At 45.7% G+C, this 24,887-nt stretch overlaps 1 protein-coding gene across 5 annotated transcripts in view; it reads right to left on the bottom strand.

The window, feature by feature from the left end:
- Positions 1 to 24,887, bottom strand: part of UXS1 (UDP-glucuronate decarboxylase 1) — a 90,158-nt gene that overhangs the window by 29,775 nt on the left and 35,496 nt on the right. For 3 of the 5 annotated variants that reach the window (XM_045077610.1, XM_045077611.1, XM_013062376.2), the window contains 4 exons: positions 21,256 to 21,327; positions 16,784 to 16,964; positions 3,009 to 3,113; positions 31 to 90 (listed from right to left, as the gene is read on the bottom strand). In XM_045077610.1, coding sequence (XP_044933545.1) covers positions 31 to 90; positions 3,009 to 3,113; positions 16,784 to 16,964; positions 21,256 to 21,327 — 418 coding nt within the window. The remainder of the gene's footprint in view (positions 1 to 30; positions 91 to 3,008; positions 3,114 to 16,783; positions 16,965 to 21,255; positions 21,328 to 24,887) is intronic. The other 2 variants (XM_004764362.2, XM_004764363.2) reach the window with 1 other exon arrangement.

The raw sequence follows: 24,887 nt of genomic DNA, 5'->3' as shown, positions 1-24,887 counted from the left end.
CCAGTGCCCCTGTAGGGCCCCCCGACTCACCTCCATACACCTCCGAGGTAGAGGCCAGCAGCAGACGAGCACCGACTCGTTTGGCCAGTCCTACAGAAAGCAAAGATACAGTCAGAGAGGCTGTCAGCTTCGTGGAAACGAGGGGATGACACGGGCCTGCTCATTTTTGTAGCCAATTTATGCAATTTTTTAGTAGGAATCGTATCTAATCATTTGGGCACTGTGAACCATCCCCTCGTATTGGCACCAAAATAAAAACAAAAACAGTAAGAAAAACACAAATGAACCCTGAGAAGCACAGTATTTAGTCGGATAGCGTTAAGTGGAGGCAGGGCCAAAAATCAGTCTGTTAGTTTGGGAAGGTGTGGATTCAGGGTTACCACTGATAGGCAGAAGGCAAGGCCTTTTGCACCCTCACTTCCACTGCCCCCCTGCAAGTTGGTCTACCTGCCACTTCCTCCACAGGTCACCAGGCACCTGAGGGTGCCCAAGCCAGTCTCCTTACTCCCTGGCCCCTCTAGCCTGTCCTCCTGCCTCCTTCGAGGCTCAGCGTCAGTAGCTCCTTCTCCAAAGCAAGTCTCCACGTTCCCGTGTCCAGCTTTGAACTGTGTCCTGTATGAGACCCCTGCAGGGAGAATAGGCTAGAACATCGTGCTCTATGGTGGTCTTGTAAGTATAGAAAGTCCTCCAGACACAAACTCCCAATGTTAAGCAGTTCCTCAGAGGCTCACAGCCGCCCTGAGTCAAAGAAACCCACTCACTGCCCTTTGCTTAACCCGGGGCCTCTCGAATGTACTCCCCCAGGGAGCGTGTGTGCACAGACATCACCAGACCGAGGGGCCAGCTGCGCTGCACACGGAGCTGCTCGTGTAAAGCTGGGCATGCATGCGCCCCCTGCAGACACTGCGAGGGGTGGCCGGCGACCTAGAAAGGCCCCACCGTGCAGGGCCCAGGGTGGTGGGTGTGGGAGCACCGGGTGAGGGAAGTAAGGAGCTGTGAAGACAGAAGACCAGCAACAGGAACAAGAGAATTGGGCTGCCGAGCAGTAAGGATCTGGAGATCATCTGTGCAAATGCCACAGTGCAGTGGAATAAAAAATGTTAGAGGAATGGAGAACAATATGCAATTTATAGACTTTATAATTTATACCATGATGACGGGAATTTCAAAAGGAAGGGGCCCGAGCTGGGTTTTTTTTTTTTTTCGGTAATAAACTTCTTAGATAACTACAGATTCATATGCAGTCATACAAAGCAATACAGAGGACCCTTTACCGCATACCCTTTACTGTGAACCGCTCCCCCCAACAGTAAAAACCTGCAGAACTAGCGTATGGTATCACAAGCATGACAGTGACGCAGATACACTCAGGACAGAGACATCTCCATCACCACGAGGACGCCTTGGTGGGGGAGCCAGGGGAGCCCATGTGCGCTGCTGGAGTGCCCAGATGTTTATGCGGAGACCAAAGAAGTCTCAACCTGAAGAAGCTGAGCGCAGGCCCAGGGAAGGCCTAGGGAGCTGCAGAAGGGGAAGGGGCTCACCAGGAAGGGGCCGAGTGGGGTTCACTACATCTTGTCTCAAGTGCGAAAGGATTAATGACAGCGTCTCTCCCCATTCAGGATATGAAGTTCTGCTTGGGTCTCTGCGGCCTAGCAACCGCCTCCGCGACCTCGGCTTCTGTCCCTTTTGTTCCTGAAAGGAGTTTACCCTTCCTTCCAGACTTCTGAGTCCAATCTCAGCCATGGCTCAAGGGGCTCTTCTGCCTGGAACTCTAACAGCATTCCCTGGAAAGTCCCTTCCTCCTCCATGCCACTGGTGCCTGGACCCTATACCACCTCCTCCAGGAAACGCCAAGGCCAAGTTCCCTGGCAGAAGAGCCTGAGGATGATCCTTATCTGAAGACAGGACAGTGCCTCGGGCACGGGGATTGTTCCATGAATACCATCTTCTTAAACAGCCAGGGCTTCATGGCCTCTCCCCCATGGCATCTAGTTCAGGTAAGAAGGAGGCAGTTGGGGGAGCCAGAGAATGTGGGCAGGAGCAGGAGCCGGCGGAGGCAAGAATGGGCAGCAAGCAGCTTTCCCGACATCTTAGCTCTGAGCAGAAGTGGGACCCTGTTTCCTCTGGTGGCCAGGGCAGGTCGCAACAAAGAGGAGAACAAATGCCCTTTCTAGACTAGGGGAATGAATCATTTTACTTCATGCAGAGCCTGACCCCCCAGAATGTTTAGTCTGAGAGATCAAAAAACCAATCTCCGACTGCCCTTACAATCCCTTGTCTCCAGGCTTAAAATTTAGTGCTGTATTTTCCAAAATCCATTTATAGAAGCTCTTTTAAATGTTCCCATAATTAAATCCATCTCCACTTGACATTTTAAAAAGTGGTTCCTTTTTTCTCCTTTGCAACTCATCAGACCCCTAGCTTTTGAGACCCGTGTCAAACTTCAGATGTCTCTGATTTAAGCATTAATAGGTATGGGTCACCACAGCTATAAATCTGAGGTGTGGTGTTTGTGAGCGCGCAGGGGCGGCCACCTTTACGGTGTTCATGCGGTCACCTTTCGCCTTCAAAGTGAACCCCACAGTTCAGTCTAGACGCGGGGACTCAGCTTGGCCAGCCCCATCACGTCGGCTCGTCTTCTGCTCCTCCAGGAGCGCTCCTGACACCCCGGTGTGTGCAGTCCACAGTGGCCCAACCCTGGGTCAGAGTCGCCAGTGCCTCTTCCAGCCCAGAGGCCCACATACCATGTCACAGGGGAAAGAGAAGAAGGATGTGTGGTCACAGTGACCGGTGGTCACTCCCAGGGGATTTAACTGAGGCCATGCTGACCAGGTACTAGGATGACTGTGTCCCCTGGCTCATAAGGCACTCTGAAAGAGCATGGACAGGGGATAAGGAAGGGGTCTACAGACCAAGATCAAACTGACAGAATGTCAATGTCCTATGCATGGAATTGTCTAGAACATCCCTAGCAAGCGCTGCAAAATGAGGAAAGGACAACTTACCTAGCATGTTTAGTGTCCCGATGGTATTGGTCTTCAGGGTCTTGATGGGGTTATACATGTAGTTTGGAGGGGAAGCTGGAGAGGCCAGGTGGTATATCTGGTCAACTAAAGGAGACAAGACCGGAAGTCTGTGATTTCCAAGGAAAACACTAAAAACATTCTGACTCTGAAGAATCGGTCTATACAACAGAGGCATTTCTATATTTTTCACTTAAGTTGTCATTGTTACTCTTTCATTCTTCATAAAAACGAATCTGCGTTTGTAATTAGAAGAATTTTAAACAAAGACAGAAAGTCTGTCTGGGCCTATTCTCTTCTGATCAGAGGCGATCTGATTACAGAGTTGACTGTTTCTGAGATCTGACCCAGGCACAGCATGAAAATAGGAAGGAAGACCGATTTTCTAGACACTGAATGAAGCACGACTATCTAAAGGAAACAAGGTTTTTAATGTGAAGCCAATCTGACATAAATATGCTTTAGTTGCTTGGTTCTCACATATTTTGTGTCCATAAAACCGGACCCTGAGATGACAGTTGGAGGGTTGTTTTTGTTTGTTTTCACTGACATTATTTATCAAGGATCTCCTCAGTGGCTCATGAGCAAAGAGACACCCTGAAGACCAAGGCTGAGAACAAGACTTCAGGCACCAAACGCCTATCTCAGGAAGGACACAGGCAGAGATACAATGACAAACTGCCAGCTCTGGAGGATCCTGGTCTGATGAAGGTGCCTGGGCGAGGGGTCTGGCCTCTAGGTGGACCCAGCTGTGGGGAGAGATGAGCAAGGAGCTCATTCACGCTCAAGCGACTTGGGAATGAGGGTGCTGTGCACCAGGGATGGGAAAGGACAAGAATTTCTGCAGAGGCTCTGAAAGGTCTAAGTGACAAGTTTGGTATGGCAATTGCGTATGAGACTTTAAGTACCAGGGTAGAGTACGGACTTGTGCCGATAATGAGACTGTGGAGTTCCAAGCAGGAGACATTTCGAAGACACAGGTTTTGACAACCAACACCAAGCAGCAGATAATGCATCATAATTATTATCATGACTTTGAGGGTAAAGTGCCATTATTCCTGTTCTACACAAGAGATTAAGAAGTTTGCAGGTACAGTAGCTGTATAATGACGATGCCTGGATTTGAACCCAGTTCAACAGGCATCCAAACCCAGAGCTTTTCGAGCATTATACGGTACTGCCATCAGTAGAGCTAGATCAGGAGAGTGGTTTTTAAGGGTGTGGATGGCAAAAGGACTGGGTTCTCGAGTCTCTCCTCCTGCACAGGAGTTCACTGTGAGCCATCCCTAACCCTTGTTCTCCAGGGTCAGACAGCACTGGCCACAGAGGAGAGAGGCTCCTGGGAAGCAACGTCTCCCTCTGAAATAGCAGGGATGAAGAAGCACTTATCAGAAGGCCATCCCTGCAGACAAATGATTCTGTGCCGTACACAACATTCCACTTCAGCTCTGGGTGAGCAAAAACATCATCACCATCACAGCGAGCCAAAGGATGGGGGATCCGAGAGAGACGCTGCTGCCAAAATGAACCCTCCTGTACACGGCCTCAGCCCCCATGCAAGAGGGCCCACGGAGATCTCCCTCGCCTCCCACCATCTTCCCAGCCAGGCACCACTGCGTTTAGGTAATGGCATGTTAGGGGTTGGGTTTCAGAAACAACAGGCAAAATAGGCCAACGGGGAAAAACAGTCCCCATGGTGAATTCTCCAACAGAACTTTCTCAGAACATCCCCTCCCTTCCAAAAATGCCTAACCTCCCCAACCACATCCACTCACCACATCTCCCCCACTGAAAATCTCCTGTCATGCCCAGGATGGCATGGTAATCACCACAGTACCTTCTGGGGTGGTGGAGTGGCTTCTGGACACACTCTCCCACCCAGGGGTGAGGGCTGGATGGCAGGTTCTTATCCTCAGATGAGGGACAGAAGTGGTCACTCAACACAGGAGCACGATATTCTGGGCTGTGAGCTTGGTCTGCACTTAATTCATCCTAATTATTTCAGTCTTTCAAGCCCAACACAACTGGGAGGCTCAGTACACACGAGTCACAAAGATGAGGACAAGGGGCAAGCCAGATGGTTCTATCTAGCAGATAGCATCTTTGGGAAGAGATTCTAGGTAGTGCAACAGGCTCATGGAACAACCCAGTAATGGTTTTTCCTATACGGTGACCATTCCTCAAGGGAGGCAAGAACAATCTGTAAAAGACTGTAGGTCTCATCTTCTAGATATTTATGAGGATTTTTGGCTAAGACTATTCAGGCCAACTCCTGAAGTGATTGTTTTAAAAAGTCTTCTTCTACCAAATCCTCAACAGTGATTTTTGCAGAAACAGAAAAAAAAAGAAATCATCCTGAAATCTATATGGAATTTCAAGGGACCCTGACTAGTCAAAACAATTTTGAAAAAGAACAAAGTAGGAAGACTTACATTTCCTGATTTCAAAACAGTACAAAGCTACAGTAATCAAAGCAGTGTTACTGGCATAAAGACAGACACAAAGACCAATGGAAAGGATACGGAGTCTAGAAATAGATTCTGTGTACACGGGTCAATGATCTTCTACAAGGATACCAAGCCACTCAGTGAAGAAAAGTAACAGTCTAACAAACAGTGCTGGGAAAACTGACTATATGCAAAAGAAAAAAAGTTACATCCTTATCTTACACTACATACAAAAATTAACTTAAAATAGACAAAAGACCTAAATGTAACACCCAAAACAATAAAACTCTAAGAAGGAAACAGGGAAAAAGCTGCAGGACATTGGATTTGGCAAAGTTTTCTTGGATGTGACACCGAGAGCAAAGACAACAAAAGTAAAAATAGAAAAATGGAACTCTGTCAAGTTTAAAAACTTTTCTGACAGTATCAAAGGATATAATCAACAGTAAGAAGGCAAAGTACACAATGGGAGAAAATATTTACAAGTCATATATACGAGAAGGTGTTAATATCCAGAATATATAAAGAGCTCCTACAAATCAACAACATAATCAAAGAACTCAAAAAATGGCACAGCACTCGAAGGAGTAATTTCTCCAAAGATGAAATACAAATAGCCAACAAGCACATGAAAAGAAGCTCAACATCACTAATCATCAGAGAAAGGCAAACCAAAACTATAACGAGGTATCATTTCACACCCACTGGGATGGCTACTACCAAGAAAAAAAGAAAAAAGAAAGAAAAGAAAAGAAAAGAAAACCCAAAATAGCAGGTGCTGTTGAGGAAATGGAGAAAGTGGAACTTTGGTGCACTTTGGTGGTGACATAAAATGGTGCAGTCACTATGGAAAACAGTATAATGATTCCCCAAAATACTAAAAATAGAATTAACATAAGAGCAGGAATCCCACTTGTGGATACATAATCCCCAAGAACTGAAAGCAGGGTCTCTAAGAGATATTGGCATAGCCATGTTCATAGCAGCACTATCCACAATAGCCACCTGGTGGAAGCAACCCAGGTGTCCATGGACAGACAGATTAACAGATAAACAAAATACAATGTGTGTGTACACACACACACAGAGTGAAATGTTATTCAACCTTAAAATGAAAAAAATTCTGTCACATACTACAACAGGGATGTACTTTGATTACATGACACTAAGTGAAATAAGCCAGTTACAAAAAGACAAATCCTGTAGGATTCCACTTGTATGAGCTACCTAGAGTCATCAAACTCAGAGACAGACGATAGATCACTGGTCCCAGGGTCTGGGGGAAGAGCATTATTGTTCAATGGGTACAGAGTTTCAGTTTTGTAGGTGAGAAAGTTCTGGATATCGGTTCTAACACAGCATGTTTAACAGGACTGGCTAGTACAACTGAAAATGGTTAGGACAGCAAAACACAAAATAAGATACTCATGAGCAGTAAAAGCAGATGAAAAGAGTATTAGTGGAAAAAGGGTGTGACTTTTACTAAGGCTGAAGTCAAAATGAATGGTCTGGGTTTATGTATCTGTTCTCCTCCCTTTCTCTACCAGGGGAATCTAAGAGCTAACATCAGGCTCCTGAGCCAGTCATTCAAGGTCCTCAGTCAGACCCTGTTATATAGCAGTTACACCACGAGGCTTCCGAAGGGGGGTTACCTGGACCCCTGGCATCCAGATGCAGACACTCCCGGTGGGGAGACTCTATATAGATTTGTGTGTATGTACACACACACACACACACACACACACACACATTTTAAAGCCACATTTGAAAACTACTAATCTAAAAACAGAACCCATACTTTTGAAAGGCTAATCTTTCTTCAAGAAAACTGAGAAAACCTCAAACCTTTTGACATCATTTATAGTCTTTAGCATGGAAATTCATTAAGAGTCTCTATCTTAATGAGAGGAAAATCCTGTGAATGCTTTCTGACCGCCCTCCGCCCAAGTCATTCTGAATTGAACCACTGCTAAAAATAAAAAGCAAACAAAAAATTTATTGTGTGAGCTGTGAGTTAACAAGCCAGGTGTCACAGAAAGCCACCCTTCTTAGGCTGTGTTACCCTCTGTGCAGCTTACAGACAGGACCGGTAAGAGCATGGGTCTGTCCCTGCTCACCTACTTCTGAGTTCAAGGACAACAGGTGTATGCAGAAGCCCACCAACTCCATGCGCACATGTTGCAACTTCTCTCTGGAAAACCCCTCATTGCACCCCAGTGCTGCTCCGAAGCAGGAGGGGGCCAGACCCACCACGGACTAAACCTGGCCAGGCCTTTAGAGCTGAGCGCCACCCTGAAGAGCACATGGCCGGTGTGCCTGGCCCCTGGAGCTGGCTCCCTCCTTCCCAAAGACCATTTAAATCAGGGTATGGGTTGTGATCTCACAGCACAAATCACTTAGCACTGTTTTTACTCTGGAGGTGATAAGACCTGCAGCGAAGAAAGTCAGTGCCTCAGAGACTAGAGAAAAAGGGGACCAAAGAGCTCGTCCCTCACAAGTCCAACACCAAGCAAAAGGCACGAACATTTCCAACCTCCTCACTGTCTCCTTTGCCTATACCAGAGTCCACACTTTCTCCCTCAAGGCTCAATTCAGAAGTCGGCCTGTGGGGGGGGGGGCTCTTGTACGCCCTGATCTGGATAATCACCCTCCCCATTCGCTGCCCCACTGCTGGCTAATTCCCACATTCTGCCTTGTCCCGCTAGAGCTGCCGGCATGCCCTCCTCACCAGATGATAGTCACTGAGAACAAGTGATCCTTCTTCCTTAGGCTCTCCACATAGCTTTGCTCTCTGCAGGAGGGTGCCCCCACCTTGTCACCCATGCACACACATAAATGCAGACTCCTGGGCAGATCTCATGCATCAGAAGGGCTAGACAGGGTTGGGGGTCTGTGATGGAAAACCAATACCCCGCTGCAGCCACGGCCGGTTTTGGAACTGTGCTCACTGAAAGTGAGCTGGATGAAGAGGCACCCAGAGACTGGGCTTGTTCATCCAAAAGGCTATTGCATCTGGTTTGTTGTTGTTTTCACATCTGTGGTTCAGCCTGACTGCAGCTTCCTGGTCATCCCACCCGGAAAGGCTAAGGTGTACCGTAAAAACTATGTCACACGGTCTAAGTAGCAACACTGATGCATTGTGTTTAAGAAGAACCTGAAGTCTGGGACGCCTGGGTGGCTCAGTCTGTTAAGTGTCCACCTTCGGCTCAGGTCACGACCCCAGGGTCCTGGAATCGAGTGCGTGATCAGCAGGGAGCCTGCTTCTCCCTCTGCCTGCTGCTCTCCCTGTTGTGCCCTCTTTCTCTCTCTCTCTCTCTCTCTCGCTCCGACAAATAAAATCTTAAAAACAAAAAAGGAAGAATCTGAAGTCTTATGAAAATTAGTATTTCGAACAGCTCCTCTTTCCCACAAGAATGTGTTTTGCCAGGAGAATTAATGCCTCTAACTCCAGTTCCTGTCCTAAAAAGGACCAAACAACAGAGGCTGTTGAGTAATTATTTGGGTTAGTAATTGTGAAGAGGAGAGGGGGGGGGGGTGGTAGAGGGATTTCGGAGGAGTGTAAATAATCAGAATGACAAGTGATACAAAAATACTGAACGATATTAATAATAATATAGCAGCAAAGCTAACCCTCACAGTGGAGGGGGAATAAAGCCCTCAAAAGATGTCAATTTCATCATAAGAAACATACACCAAAAATGAGCATGACAAAATTGAAGGGAGGGAGAGGTTGAAAACAGGAGAAAGAAAGGCAGAGCTATTCATTTGCTGCTGTGTCCACCAGGTGACCCTCCTAGGACCCCGAAACATTTACAAGGCCCATATGCCGTAATCATTGCCAGAAAAACAGAACCTAAGCAATGAGCCCTAAAAGAGCTCAAATTAATGATAAAGGAAGGGAAACAGTAAAGCAAACTAGTGTTTTCCTTTTACACAGAATTCCCTTAAGTAGGTCCAAAACAGCCTTCCTGCCAGAACACAGGACGTTATTTTTATGCTGGGAAGAGGATGGGCAAGGGGTGGGGTACAACTGAGGCGTGCTCAGCCCCACCGTGAATCTTGAAAACATCGATCCTGCAGCTACACTAACCACACACCAAATTCCCACAGGTGTTCAGGAGGAATTTCACTGTGCCTGGAAAACATACCGATGATACCTAAATACAGAAGGACAAAGGTGTCAAAATTGGACAACTTGAGATCACTCAAAATCCTTGTTCAAACTCCATCAAAAAAATCAAGTGTAGGGGTGCCTAGATGGGTCAGAGGGTTAAACGTCTGCCTTTGGCTTGGGTCATGATCTCGGGGTCCTGGGATCGAGGGCAGTCTGCTTCTCCCTTTGCCTGCCGCTCCCCCTGCTCATGCTCCACCCCACCCCATAAAGGACATCTTAAAAAAGATATAAATAAAAAATTTTAAGAAATCAAGTGCAATCTCTATCAAAGGGGAAATCCACATAAAAGCCAACTGAATCTTCGCATCTCCCTGTGATTTTTCTTTCTTTCTTCTTTTTAAATATAAGTTCCTAGTATAGCCTGGTCTGATTGCTTCCCTGTGCCAGAGCCACACCTTGCTAAACTGATAAGATACCCATCAAGGAGTGTACCCTGAAGCTTTGAAAATACATAAAATAAAAGGCTGGTTCTTGCTGTGAGTATGTGTGATTATTTAACATACAGTAAAATCCTAGCCTAATGATACTCCTATTTATACACGTTCTTTCCCCACAGTCCAGACCAGAGCCCTGGAATAAACACTGGACAAGGTGTCCCTCTGTGCCACAAGGAATGTGCAGCCCAAGCCCTTGTCCCCCAACACCGGTACTTATGATGCAAAACAATATCTAAGAAGATAGAGGACTTCTCCGTGTAAAGACCCAATTTCTCTTAGTATGAAGAACTAAAAGAGTGGGATTTTTGCCTTGATTTCATATCAAATAATACTGACTTAATGCAAAGGGAAGACTACATGCCAGAGGTCTGGCTCAGCCCCAGGACCAAAAGTTCTGGTCAGCACAGCTGCTGGTCAATTTCCTGCAGCTGGCAGCCACCCTCATCTGCCTCGAACCCCCCCCCCCAAGTGCTCAGGGGTCACCATGATAACACCGTGGTGAAAAAGTACCTATGGGCCAGAGCCTCACTGCAGGGGTTCCCCATGGCTCCAAGTTCAATGGGGAGGTGGGTGGGAACATCAGATCTGCAGCCTCTGCATTTTATGTTTACATTTGCAAAAAAAAACTGAACAGGAGGAAAAGAATTCTAAATTATAATCCAATAAAAACCTCTGAATCAGAATAGCACTCTTCAAATACCTACATCAACACGGACCCAATGCTCTTGGCAAACACAGTTACTAGCCACCATTCACGGTCAACTCCGGGGCATCTGGTTGTGATAGTCCAGGCTCTCCTGTCTTCCCTGACTTGGGGCCTACCCCTCCTGGCCTTGCACAGGATCCCTGTGCCTGAGAAAAGGTGGGTTACAGGACTCCACGCACGAGTTCCCTCACCTGTGATGCGAAGATAATAACTGCCTACCTTATGGACGCTGAAAGAATTCAAACTCTTAATTATACGCAGTGATTAGAACTGTGCCTGGAACACAGTGAGTATTCATGAAGTGTTTGTTTACGATTGTCATTTTCTGCTTTCATTGCCCTGGACACCTCGTACTCACAGGTACTGCATGTTCCAGGAATGGACTCCCCATGATGTGAGGGGTGCTCTGTCTTTTTCTGTCCTCTATAGAAATGCTGGTTTCAAGATTCCTGCTAAGGCAGATGGGAGGGGCCCAGGCTGTCTACACCAGGAGCCTGGACATGAGTCAAAGGCAACAACAAAAATGACTTTGATATGTATTTTGGGGCAGCTTTCTCAAGGAGGGGTCATTATGGCCCATACGTGCAAACTCCCCAGTATAAAACTATACTATATTCATAGGGTCAAGTGCTAATAAAATAACCTCCTGAACATATAGCTTAGCCTAGCCTGTGTTACATGTGCTCAGAACATGTATTACATGTGTTACATGTGCACATGTGTTACATGTGCTTAGAACAAGGCTAATGCATTCCATTAGCCTCCAGTTGTGCAAAAATTCTCTAATACAAAGCTTACTTTGTGATACGGTGCTGAATATCCCATGTACTCTTCGAGTACTGTACTGAAACGGAAAGCAGAAGGGTGGTCTGGGTATGGAATGGTTGTAAATGTAGAGGGTGCTAACCCCTGTGATCGCTGGCCGATCGGGAGCTGCGGCCCCTGCCACTGCCCAGCATCAAAAGAGGACAGGACTGCATGTCCCTAGCCCAGAATAAGATCCAGATTAAAAATCTGAAGTATGGGACCCCAGGTAGCTCAGTAGGTTGGGTGTCTGCCTTCCGCTCAGGTCATGATCTCCAGGTCCTGGGAGGGAGTTGCATATCAGCTCCCTGCTCACCAGGGAGTCTGCTTCTCCCTGGTCCTGTGCTCCTTACCCCTCCCCCACTCATGCAAACACGCATGCTCTCTCTCTCTCACGCCCCTCTCAAAAAAATAAAATCTGTAAAAAAAAAAAAAAAAAAATTCAGAGTATGGTTTCCACTGAATGAGTACTATTATTACACCACTATAAAGTCAGAAGATGTTTAAGTTGACCATTGTAAGTCAAGGATTGGCTAGACCTCCATCCTCCCCCAGCAGAGTCAGCTCTGTTCTGAAAAAGCTTCCAGGGTCAGTGCTCAGTGTCCTGCATCCCTAATCCTTGCCTCCAGGAACACACAGCTCTTTCTCTAGACATGCTTCCTTCTCAGGGAGCCGGCTTGCCGCCGACATCCGCTGGTCAGCCCTCCAGGCTGGAACGAGGGGCTGCCCCAATGCTGAGCCTCCTTTCCTCCATCTCTGTGGCCTGGCATCTCCCCCACAAAACCCGAACACACCCTGCTATCCCCAACCCTGGCTGGTCTGAAACTTCCCCGCACCCTTAGTAGATGGAGAGGAAGGATTAACCTGACTCCTTCCAGAGATTCACCATCTGAATTCAATGTCTCATTTGGTAAAATCCAGAGTTCTTTTAAAGCAATATAAAACCAGATTCTGTTATTTTAGTATTGTAATTCCCTCCAAAGCAATGAGAGTCCTTCCACACGGTGCAGCAGGGGGACACAGAAGCCTCTAACAGAACCCCAATGCCACCAGCACTGCTGGTCTTCATCAGTCTTACAATTCGTGACCACGTGGCCATCCCTGAATTCCCCGGTACCCCACTCTCAGCCCTGACCCCCCGGGGGGGGCATTCACTTTCTCCCTTCCCAATGCCACCACCACGTCCCGAGGGCAGTCAACAGTTAATTTCCCCCAGCAGTTACATCGCCAATGCCTCTGCTTCTGAAACTTAATGGTTACACTTGGAAAATAACAAGAGGAGGAACTCTGGAAGGAAAATGAATGAAGCTCTGCTACAGACAAGCCAAATTAAGGGACATCACTGTTACCCCACTACAACCCAGACAACTTGCCAGCCCCGGAAAAACAACGAAACCAAACCAAATCCCATAAAATGCTTCTGAGAGCTGAAGAACGTTCCTGCTATGGTGTCAATACCACATCAAGTGGGGGTTCCCTCACTAGGAAGAAGGGGCTCAAAAGGAGAGGTATGTACCGAACATGCGGTGTACATACTTGTGATACACTGTCCCTCACAGAGGAGAGTGATTCTGTCACATAAGCCAGACGTCTCGTTTGCCACGGCTGAAAGCCTGGTGTGCACACTACACCAAATGGTAATGCCCCTTAGGATGAGCACAGGCTGTGACACTTGATCAGAGGAGAAACTGATGGGGAGGTGAGCTACGGCAGCTGCTGTCAGCACAAGGCAAGGACAGGTCAATTCAAGGGTGCCCTAAGTCATGTCATCCTTTGTGTGACAACACCAAGGGCAGGGGGAAAACCAAACTGAGTTCATCCGGTTAAACTCATGCTGTGCCTGGCTTTGGTGAGGAGAGGAGGACCACAACCTGAGATGCACAGCTGTACCCACGAGTGGGATCTAGTGATGGGTGCTCTTCTCCCCGTCTGGGACTGAGTCAGGAGGGCACTGTCGGAGGAAGAAGAGCAACGAGTTGGGGAGGGGGTAGGGAGACGGTCCCGGGCATGTTTAAGAATCTTCTGCTAAGGTCGGACAAAGTGAAAAACAGGCTTTAGACTCCATAGTCTATGTCTACTGCTCCCCCACACGGGGGCCACTCCCCCCACCAGCAAAGGGCAGAAGTGTGAACCCTTTCTTGTGTAAGCCCATTCGCTGGGTTCATGTGTGTCTCCACAAGGAGTCTACTGCCAGAAGTGGGAGAAACGGTCTCCAGTAGTGCTGGTGTCAAAGCTCGGCATCAAAGCAGATAACTTATTTAGCAACATACCATTTTTCCCCAGTTTTGATTTCTCGGGATTACTAAAATTATGTGATCAATAGTTTTGTTTCACAAACGTTTACTGCCTTGTGCAAAGAAAGGGGAAAGAGGAATAATAATAGCATCTATCATTTGGGGAGCACTTGGGAGGTCCCAGCCCCTGTGTTAAGTCCTTGACAAGGGCTCGGGCTGCACATTCCACTTGGCACAGAGGGACATCTTGTCCAGTGTTTATGCCAGAGCTCTGGTCTGGACTGTGGGGAAAGAACATGTATAAATAGGAATATCTCTAGGCTAGGATTTTACTGTATGCTAATTCATCTACTGATGCCCTAACAAACTTAGAGTCTAAAAAAAAAAAGGGCCCATTTACAATCTAGCAGGTCTGCAGATCAGAAGCCAGCGTGGTGTGGCCCAGCTGGTTCTCTCTCTGCCCTCACAGGCTGAAATCAGGTGTCAGCAGGGCTGCATTCCTGCCATTGGTGGGTGAGTCAAGCTGTTGGCAAAATTGAGGTCCATGAGGCTGCAGCACGGAGGTCCCCATCTCCCTGCTGTTGGCTGTGGGCTGGGAGCTCCCAGAGGCCGCCTAGAGGCTCTGGCTCAAGGTCACCTTCAGAGCCAAAGGCCATGGGTCAAGTCCTCCTCACACTTTGAATCCCCCTGTCCTCCCTAGCGCCTGTGGCCTTGCAGGCGTCCCCGCTACCAGATCTCTCCCAGTAGCTCCTCCACCCGCTGCCGCTGCCACTTTTCAATGCTGCCACTTTTCAATACTCGTGATTATGTGGGCCCACCCACATAATCCCAGGTAATCTCGGTGTCCTACGGCTGCCGGCTGATTCATGACCTTAATTCCACTAGAGAGGACTTTCACTGCAGCACGTAGACTCCCACACTATGCAATTCTGCCTGTGGGTGCCCTATCATGTGTGTTACCTCAATTTACCCTCACAGCAAACCCACAATCAAGGATCAAGTCTGGGGGAACGTGAACCAATATATCTACTACCAAGATCATCTGGGTCACCTCACAAACGACAGCCTAACCCTGAAATAAATCCCTGATAGATTAAATAATCACATGTTTTTAAAAAAATCACATTAACAAAAACACCGTGGCTCAACATTTCTCTATTCTTGGGACACTGAGAGCATAAAAGAAATTGGACAAATGGGGAAAATATACAGGTGAGACTATAATAAAAAAATTTCAATAGAATTAGAAGGCTAAAGCCTTTAACATTTGCTAAATATATACCAAGTAATTAATATCCCTCTTACTAAGAACTCCCACGAAAAGCAAATATTTTTAAAAAGGTAAAATAACTAGATTTCTTTTGCGAATTTTAATGTTAGGGAAAAAAATCTAACTTTTTTAGTCAAAGAACCATGTGTTTTCTATCAAATTAGCAAACTATTTTGTTAGTTTCTGGAGATAATGCTCACTGCTACTCCTGTGTTTGTGAAACAGACAACACGGAACAATGAGGACATGGCATTTGGCAAAATTCACATTCAAAGTCTTTTATTAAGGAAATAAAATTCAGAGGAAGACAAGTTATAATAAAACACTGGAGAACATTTAAGGATAGGAGTAAATAAAGCACAGCATACCCATACGATAAACACTGCTCAGCAACTCTAAGGTGTCAGTCTGAATCTATGGGTAAAAAAAGTTTTCCGCATTGATGTAGGTGGTGGGAAAATGGAACCTCCAAGTACAACCTCCTTGTACTGACATGGGAAAATGTCCATGACCGGGCCACGCAGAGGAGCAGAACACCACACCATCCATGCAGGAGCGGGAGGGCCAGGTGATCATTCTGGAGCCTGAAACCTGAGGCTGAGTTCTGGCCTGACCACTTAAGAGCCCTACGGCTTTGGGAAGACCACAACCCAATACCAGTTTTCTGTAAATACGCAAGGGAGGATGATACCATTTACCTCTTGGGACTCCAGTCAGATTTCAGTGAGAATGAACGAGAAGGCTGGTGACCCCAAGAGGCCTGCTGAGCAAGCACCTGGTAGAGGTCCTCATCAGCACACCTCAGACAACCCCCCCAGCCTCCTGAGGCTGTTGTAGCTAAGGACCACACACTAGGTGAACTACAACACCAGAAACTTCTTTTCTCACAGTTCTAGAAAACAAGGTGTTGGCAAGACCACGCTTCCCTCAAAGGCTCTAGGGGAGAATCCCTCCTTGCCTTGTAGGCAGTCCTTGACCTGGGACTGCATGGCCTCAATCTCGGCCCTGGTGTTCGTGAGACCTGCACTTCTCCCCAGGCATCTGTGGCTTCTCCATTCTGTCCCTTATAGAGACACTTGCAACTGGAAATATGGCTCACCTGGGGCATCCAGGCTGATCTCGTCTTAAGATCCTTAATTTCGTCACATCCACAAAGACGTTTCCCCCCACATAAGCTCACATTCGCAGATTCTGGGGATTAAGACACGGAAATATCTTTTTGGGGAACACTGTCTAACCCACTACAGCCCCCAATCCCTGACTCCTTGAGAGTTGCAAAGTTATTGAGGCTTTAAATTCCTGATGTGGAATTTCACTGGTAAGTAGCATTCCATGCCAGCCAGCACCCTGTAGGAAGCTCGAAGTAAGTATTTTCACACAAGTGGGGCAGGCACCGGATGTGTTATGCAGTAGGGAGGGTTGTGCACTGCACAAGCCCTTCTGGAATAGCCCATGATGCCCAGAGCCAGGAGTGCTGGGGACAGTGCAGTCAAACGCCCACACTGCCGTCACTGCTCTTTATCACGGAAACTACGATAGTGCCTTGTACCCAGTAAGACCATTTCAGAAATGAGCCACAGCTCACACTCACCGTGGTCAGGGCAAAAAGCTCCGGCTGGGGGCCAGCAGCTCTGGGGAGCCCAGGTACCTGGCTCAATGCGCAGTCAGTGGCTGCTTTCTCTCACCTTCAATGTAGAGCGGCTCCACCACGTCGTGGTTAATGAGCTCGAAGTTCTCATGGCCGATCCAGTGTTCTACGTTCCTCTTCCTGCCTGTGAAGAAGTTGTCCACCACAGTCACCTCGTGGCCGTCCATCATGAGCTTGTCGGTGAGGTGGGAGCCCACGAAGCCCGCTCCTCCGGTTATCTGCACATGCCCCAGGTCCCCAGAGAAAGCACAAGAGGATAGGGTGACTTTGGAGTAGCCACAATTTAAAACATGGGAGGACAGCAAGGAAGGAAGACACCAAGAGCTTACAGACAGCGTCTTTGCTCTTCCTCCAGAACAAGTTGTCATACTACCACCAACTTCTAAGCAACCTAAACACTGAAGCTACCACCCAGTCAACAGTGCAGAAAAATAGTTTCAAGTTTCCAAATGTCTCCTCTGACAGAGAATTTTACATCAAAAAGTTCTTATTTTACAACGGAGAGACACTGATCATCATTTGTCTAATTCTAGCACCACTCCTGCAAAGTTGCAGAATGACTTTCTTTTAAAAAGTGACTAGCAACATGCAGAGATTCGGTGAAGTACCAAATCATACAGGTGGTTTTTTAAAAACTGGATACAAAACGTCATAAAAAAATGATTATCCTTCCAACTGTTTGTGGGAACAAATGAATAAGAAATACTGTTTGCAAGCCGGAGCTCTAAGTGATTAAGGTCTACCATTCGGTCACTGCCTGAGTGGAAGCACGACCACAGCATGGGATCCGCTGGCGGGCCCCATGGGGACAGGATGCCGCTTCAGGGGGCAGGGGGCCGGCAATCTGTGCTTCCCAAACCTGAGCCACAACCAACATGAAGAGGCAATCACAACGGAAAGATACTGTTTAAACTAATAGAAAGATTTTATTCAAATTACAGGGTATAATTGGAGGGGGACAGAAAAAGCAGACTACGTTTTAGGGAGGAAGGAGTGAGAAGAACGAAGCCAGAAAGCAGAACAGCCATGGGAAACCACCTCTCTGTCTTGTTCTGTTCTCTGTGCCACCTCTGTGGCACTCTGTGCCTCTGTGCCACCTTCTCTGCCATCAATACTTGCGTTCACCTCACCCTCCTGTTCCAAACTGAAAGAATGTCAGGAAAAAAAAAAAAAAGCCAATTCTTCCAATGCTCTTACCGAAAAAGAAAAACCAAAAACCAAAAACCAAACAAAACACATAAAACCCTAGGTGTATGGTTTTAAAACATTTAGTTTGCCATGAAGCGCAGATAAAATCTGAGTAAGTCAAATGTTTACCACAGGTGAGAGCAAAACAGCCCGGGGCAAAGGAGGACCATCTGGGGGACAGGGAGGGGTCACGCCAGCCACAAAAAAACCCATCCACACGAATCGGACATTTGCATATGCTCTGACAACAATACAAACACAGCTGGGCCATGAACATCGTGGGTGTGGACTGCAGGGCTCCACTCTTAGGCAGATTTGTGTGCTGAAACACACAGGAAACGACTGTGACTGCAGTTCCTCTTCCTCACGATGTTCTTTGTAACATTTTCCTTTCCCCAGTTTATTTTCATGTGAGAACAAACTATGTAATGCACGTAACACACAGAACACGTGTGAACTGCCTATCCGTGTTATGGTAAGCAGGCCAGTCAAGAGCCGGCGAAGACTCTAGGTACAGGCGGATTCTCGACAGCACATGAGAGTGGGGGACGGAGGGCCAGTGCCTCTAGCCCCCAAGTTGTTCAAGGGTCAGCCGTATCACGGTTGAGAATGCGGATGGCTGGAAGGTCCTGATGCTCCACAGAGTTCCATCAGCTGTTTTTATTGTTTACGGAGAGCCCCATTTCCCAGATCCTCTGCTTCGCAAATAGGAAACGAGACACCAGGGGATGAGAGTTTCTGACCACAATCCCCAGATCATTAGTGAGGACAAAATAAGCTCAGAGACTTCCTAATCTCATATTTTCTCCACTACCTATAGATTTGTCTGGTTCATGCTTTACCCTCAGCCTGCCTACATCTCACCTGTATACCTGAATGATGACCTGACGACAGAACTTTCAGGAAAAACACAGGAATTCCAAATCTAGCTCTATGACTGCTTAACTTGAGGGGTGAACATTCATTTTATTTGGCCTTCATTTCCTTTCATTTTCCCAAACCTTCCACAGTTCATAAATCAGAAAAATTACATCTCTTTTCAAAGAAATTTGACCTTCTTTAATGTAACTCTATATCTATATGCAAATATTTCTTAAACTGGGATGTTCTGTTGCATGCTAACTTTATCTCCACACCTAAAATAACCGAGCAACTACTCACAGCCAGCAGAAATGCAGTACACTAAATTATACACGATTGCTTCCAACATTTCGCTAGCTTTAGTGGTAACATAAACGTGCTGGAAGCACCTCAGCCTTGCTTGAAATGCATTTGAACTGTTTTTCTTGAGCAAGTGCTTTCTATCGAAAACACTTAAAGATTTATGGAACATAGCTGGGTTATACAATGTCTCTCACTAATCAATTTCAGCCCAATAGGCAAGCAGTTCAAACAGAAACGAAATTGACAGAATCTCATCACTTACAAGCACCCCCTGGAAAAACGAATTGCCAAAACCAGGCAATACCCTTTGAATAACAAGGAGCTAACCCCCCAAAAAGATAGTAGGAAGAAAGGACGGGAGACACCTCTTCCAGAGGAACTGAATGGGCTCTAGGCAGCTTCGCATGGCTCTGCAGTTATGAGCTCATCTCAACTGCCTGTACTTCCCGCTCTTGTGGGAGCTCACAGGCCGAGAACCTGGTCCAGTTCAAGGGCGACAATCAAACTCAGGCTGTTCCGTAAATCAGCAAAAAGAATGCCTTTGTAACAAACCCCTTCTTTGTGCCAAGGCACCTACAACCACTGAAAAGGCTTTGGGTTTTAGCAACAGCCTGGCACCAGATGACTCTGAAATGTGGCTTAACCTAGGAGATGGCCAGGGAGTGAAGGATGCTCAGCCCATTTATTGTGCTGGTGTGAAAAGAGAAATAAATTCAGTAATACTCGGCATTGATGGGAAGATGATCAGACAGGGATATAATAATAATGCTTGCAAGGCTGTGCAGGGTTCGTATGTTAATGGGGGACATCAAATATTCTGATCATTCTGACATGTGGCAGCAGAGACTGGAAAAATTAACTTTTCTCTGCTGCTGAAGACACAGGTGTATTTCTCAATTTACGCTTAAGTGCCTACAACGTTTTTTATATTGTCCTAAGGTACACAGCAAATGAATAAACATTTACACAAGAAAATCTACTGAAATTCCTTAAGAATAGAATCAGTGACACTGGAGCCATGGCCCACTCCCACCTTCTACCCTTCACCCTCATAGTTCAGAGTGGGTGCTGTTAGCTAGGGCCAAAACAATGGTGCTCCTGGTCAAAAGATAATGGTATCTCACCAGATAGGGGCAGGCCACCCACACTTCTCATCCCCCACCCCCACCCCTCTGAGCCACACAGGCTCAATTAGTGAGGCCTGAGCCAAGTGATTAAGAGAGACCTTCCTCCTCCAGCTCCTGCTTCCATGGCAGAAGCTCTATTCCAGGGATGGCACACTGTAACTGAAGTAATGGGCTCGTGGTCACCCTTGCCCGGGCTCACTCACAGAGTGGATTCCATGCCCAGAAAGGCAAGGCAAGAAGACCAGGGGTACTGCTCCTGCCAGTCCCCTGCTAGTGAGCAGGAAAGTCACTCCCTCCTCTCCAAAGTCTTGGCTCAGAGGTTTCCCCTTGGGGGATGAGGCAGTGAATAAAAACACAGGAGCTCCAAAGTTCTCCCCAGAAAAAGAGACTTAATTTGAAAGAGAAAGTGGAGAAGTTCAAGCCTAAAGGTTATCTCAAAAACCCTGGAGATTTAAGTGGTAAGCAACAGAAAGGAGCCTGGAAGTTCTGGGAGGACCAGCTTAGCCCCAGGCCAGCCAGTTTAGTAGTGAGAGCCAGGGAAACACAGGCCCAAGAGTCCTCTTGGGGTCAGGGCAAACCTCAAAGACTGGCCTAAAAATCTACGGCTGCAAAGGGGCCAGAATTTAACGGGATCAAACTGAGAAGCAATTTATGCAAAGCATTGGTTACAGCACAGCTTGCTCAACTAGCAATTACTGGGGCCTACTGGTTAGTGTGTGATACCACACAGGCAGACAGCTTAACAGAGCAATCAGGCTACGAGATGGTCAACAAGAGCCTGTTAGAACCACTGGATCCCAGGGTGAGAGTGTCCATCACTAAGGCTGTGGCCTCTGGGCAGCGACCATCAGAGTCCCATACTCCAGGGGAGCAGACATCACTGAAGGAGAACAGCCCAGTCACTAAACAAGTACATAAACAAGAAAAAATAAAACAAGGCTTGGTGAAAGGGGAGAAGAGTACCCAGGGATCTGGACCCAGGAAAACCACCAAGCAACAAAAACTGCCTATGCCAGGGCCCAGCTCTCACCTTCACCAGTCCTCCAGTCAGCCAGCATAAACAAGTTCGGGAGAATGGGAGGAAACCAGAAGTACACAGAGACTAAAAAGAGAAAAAAATACAAAATAGAAACAAATGGGAATTTGGGGGTTGGTAAGTATAGAAAAACTCATGACAGAGAGTCAACAACTGATTGGATGTGGCAGAAGGAAGAAAGCAAAGCTGAGGATAAATTGAGTGTTTGTGCAACCTGAAGAGCAGAGGGGAAAAAAGAAAGGGAAGTGGATTGCCTCAGACCAGTACGAGACACCAACAAACACACCAAGACGCATGTAATGGGAGCACCAGAAAGGAAGAAAGGGAGGAACAGAAAAAACAAAGAAATAATGGCTGAAGAGTTCCCCAGACATATGAATGTACACATTCGAGAAGCTGCACAAACTCCGTGTAAGCAGGATAAATGCAAACACAGATGCATGAAGTCAGATCATCCTAAAAATGCTGAAAATCAGAGACAAAGAGGAAATTCTGTAAGCATTTGGACTGGGTTAAATACTGCCCTATAAGAGTTATATCCTTCTTAGAATCTCAGAACATGACCTTATCTGGAAATAGGGTGGCCACAGATGTAATCAGTTGAGATCCGGTCATGCCGGAGTAGGGTAAACTGTGGATCCAGTATGAGACACGGGAGAGAACACCATGTGATGATGGCACAAAGAGTGGATGGATGTGTCGCTACAACAAGACAAGGAATCCAGGAACCAGTGGCAACAACCAGAAGCTAAGAGAAAGGCGTGAAACAGACTTCCTTATAGAAACTTCAGGGAGAGCACGGCCCTGCCAACACCCTGACATCAGAATTTTAGCTTCCAGTAGTGGGAGAATTTCAGTTTCTGTTGTTTTAAGCTATGAACTCATGACTGTGGCAGTGGCCCACGGAAAGTAGACAGGAGACAAGGAACAGGACTCCTCAGGCACAAGGGACCCTCAGCATGACCAAAAGCCTACTGTCTATCTCAACTAGCGGAGGAAGCAGTGGGGTAACGCATTCAAAGAAAAGAAAGAAAACTGTCAGCCAAGAATTTTATATAGAACTCAAACTTCTAAAACTGAAAAACAAAAACAGATACACAAAAAATGAGAGGATGTATTGCCAATAGCTGGCAAGTAAGAAAAACTAAACAATGTTCTTCAGGCTGAAGCCAAATGATCCCAGGCAGCATTTCCCACAGAGGAAACAAAAGGGGCAAGAACAAATAAAGGAATTAGGTAATTATAAAAGACAATATATAATGGCACACTCTCCTTTCCACTCTTGATCGATTTGAAGACCAAATTGTATAGCACAATGTGGACATACTTAAAGCCCACAGATCCATATACTTAAATGACACAATGATAAACCGCGTTATGTATATTCCACCATCGCCACAACAGCAAAAACAACTGTATAAAATAATGTGCATATTACTATACTATTTGCCCTGTAAAATTAAAAAAAATATACATTTGCCAACAACAGCATGAAGAGGGTAGGTAGGAGCAAAGTTATATTGCTGTAAGGCAATGACATCAAAAGTTTACTCAAACCCACAGGAACAATGAAGGAAACTAGACAGGGAAATGAAAAGGATGATGTAACAAGTTCTGTAAATACATCTTTCCTCTCCTTTATTCTCTCAGATTATTTACAAGATATAAAATTTAAAAATAATAAAATATAAAATAATTATAATAATGCACTGTGGCGTTTGTAACTTGGACTAAAGTGATACATAGAATGCAGAGAAATGATATCACAAGAAGGGTTGGGTAACAGAACTATGTGGGAGTGGCATTTCTCTATCTCACTAGAACTCAGTATAAAGCTAAAGTAGAGTGTCCTGAGATAAAATATAGATGGTAAGCACTAGAATAAATAGCAACAAAATGAATTTTCAAAATACATAGAAAACAATTAGAGGAATTCAAATGTCACATAAGAAAAGATTTACTTAATGCATAAGAAAAGAAAAATGGAAGGCCAGAGGAACAAAGAAGATATGAGGCATACGGGAAACACAAAATAAAATGGCAGTTATAAATCCAACTATGTGGATGTGAATGGATTAAATGTGAATGGATTAAGCCAACCACCCAAAAGGCACCAAATTGGAAAATAACAAAACAAAACAAGGTTCAGCTATACTAAATCTTAAGGGAACACACAAGACTGGAAGGTACAATGTGCTGAATGTAAAAAAGTAGAACTTTTTTGGAAACAGTGAGAAAGCTGGAGTGGCTATGATGATATCAGACAAATTTTAAAACAAAAAAATGTTAAGAGATATAAAATGTTATCATTTTATAATGATAAAAGAGTCAATCCATCAAGCAGATATAAGGGTTTTAAACATTTAGGCACCTAATAAGAGACCCAAGATATACACAAAGCAAAAGTTGAGAATTGAAGGAAGAACTAGAGATTTTGACAATAGTTGGAGGCATCAAAACCTCACTCCTAATAATGGACAGAACTATAAGATTAGCAAGAAAAAGAAGGACTTGAAAAACATCCAATCCAGCTAGACCTAACAGATGTCTACAGAACACTCAACGACAGCACAATACACAATCCTTTTAAGAGTACATGAGGGGAGCCTGGCTGGCTCAGGTGATGGAGCATGAGACCCTGGATCCTAAGACGAGGAACAGGATAAGGATGTCTGCTCTTCCCACTTTTATCCAACACTGCACTAGGGTTCTAGCCAGGACAATTAGGCAAGGAAGTAAACTAGAAAGCATCCTTCCTGATAAGCCAAAAGTTAAACTTCCCATAACCTCAGATGATATAATCTTGAACAGTACATAAAAAATCCTCAGGAATCTACTCAAAACTATTAGAACCCAATGATTTCAGCGAAGTTGGAGGGTATAAGAAAATACAAAAATCTATTGTATTTCTATTTCCTTGCAATACAAAATATAAGAATGAAACTAAAAAACAATTCCAGTTATGCTAACATCGGAAAGGATAAACACTTTAGAATAAATCTAACAAAAGTGTAAAACTTATACTCTGAAAACTACAAAAGGAATGTTAAAATTAATGAAAACCTAAATAAATAGAAAGACACCCTGTGTTCAAGGATCAGAAGACAATATTAAGATGAAAATACCGCCCAAATTCATCCACAGATTCAATGTGGTCTGTATCAAAAACTCAAGTGGCTTCTTTGAACAAACAGATGAGCTAACCCTAAAATTTACCAGGAACTCTAAGGGATCCAGAATAGTCAAAACTATCTTGAAAAGGAAGACAAAGTGGGAGGATTCACACTTCCCAATTTCAAAACTTACTATAAAGTTACAGAAACCAAGACAGTGGTACTGGCCTAAGGACAGACAGGGTCAATGGAACAGAACTACATGTATAGAAAAAAAATACTTTCATGTATGATCAGCTGATTTTTGACAAGTGTGCCAAGACAATTCAAAGGGTCATGATTCATCTCGACAGCCGGTGGCACTAGATATGTACCCAAGAGAACTGAAAAACTATGTCTGCAAAACACTTGTACACCTATGTTTCATAGCCCCATTATGCACGACGGTCTCCAAGTAGAAACAACCCAAGTGTCCATCAAATGATGAAATGGATAAACAAAATGTGGTACCTC

This window comes from Mustela putorius, unplaced genomic scaffold (assembly GCF_011764305.1).
Source record: "Mustela putorius furo isolate JIRA1106 unplaced genomic scaffold, ASM1176430v1.1 tig00000224_pilon_pilon_pilon, whole genome shotgun sequence".
Classification (NCBI taxonomy): domain Eukaryota; kingdom Metazoa; phylum Chordata; class Mammalia; order Carnivora; family Mustelidae; genus Mustela; species Mustela putorius.
Note: the sequence above shows the minus strand (reverse complement) of the source record. Positions and strands in the feature narration are given on the sequence as shown.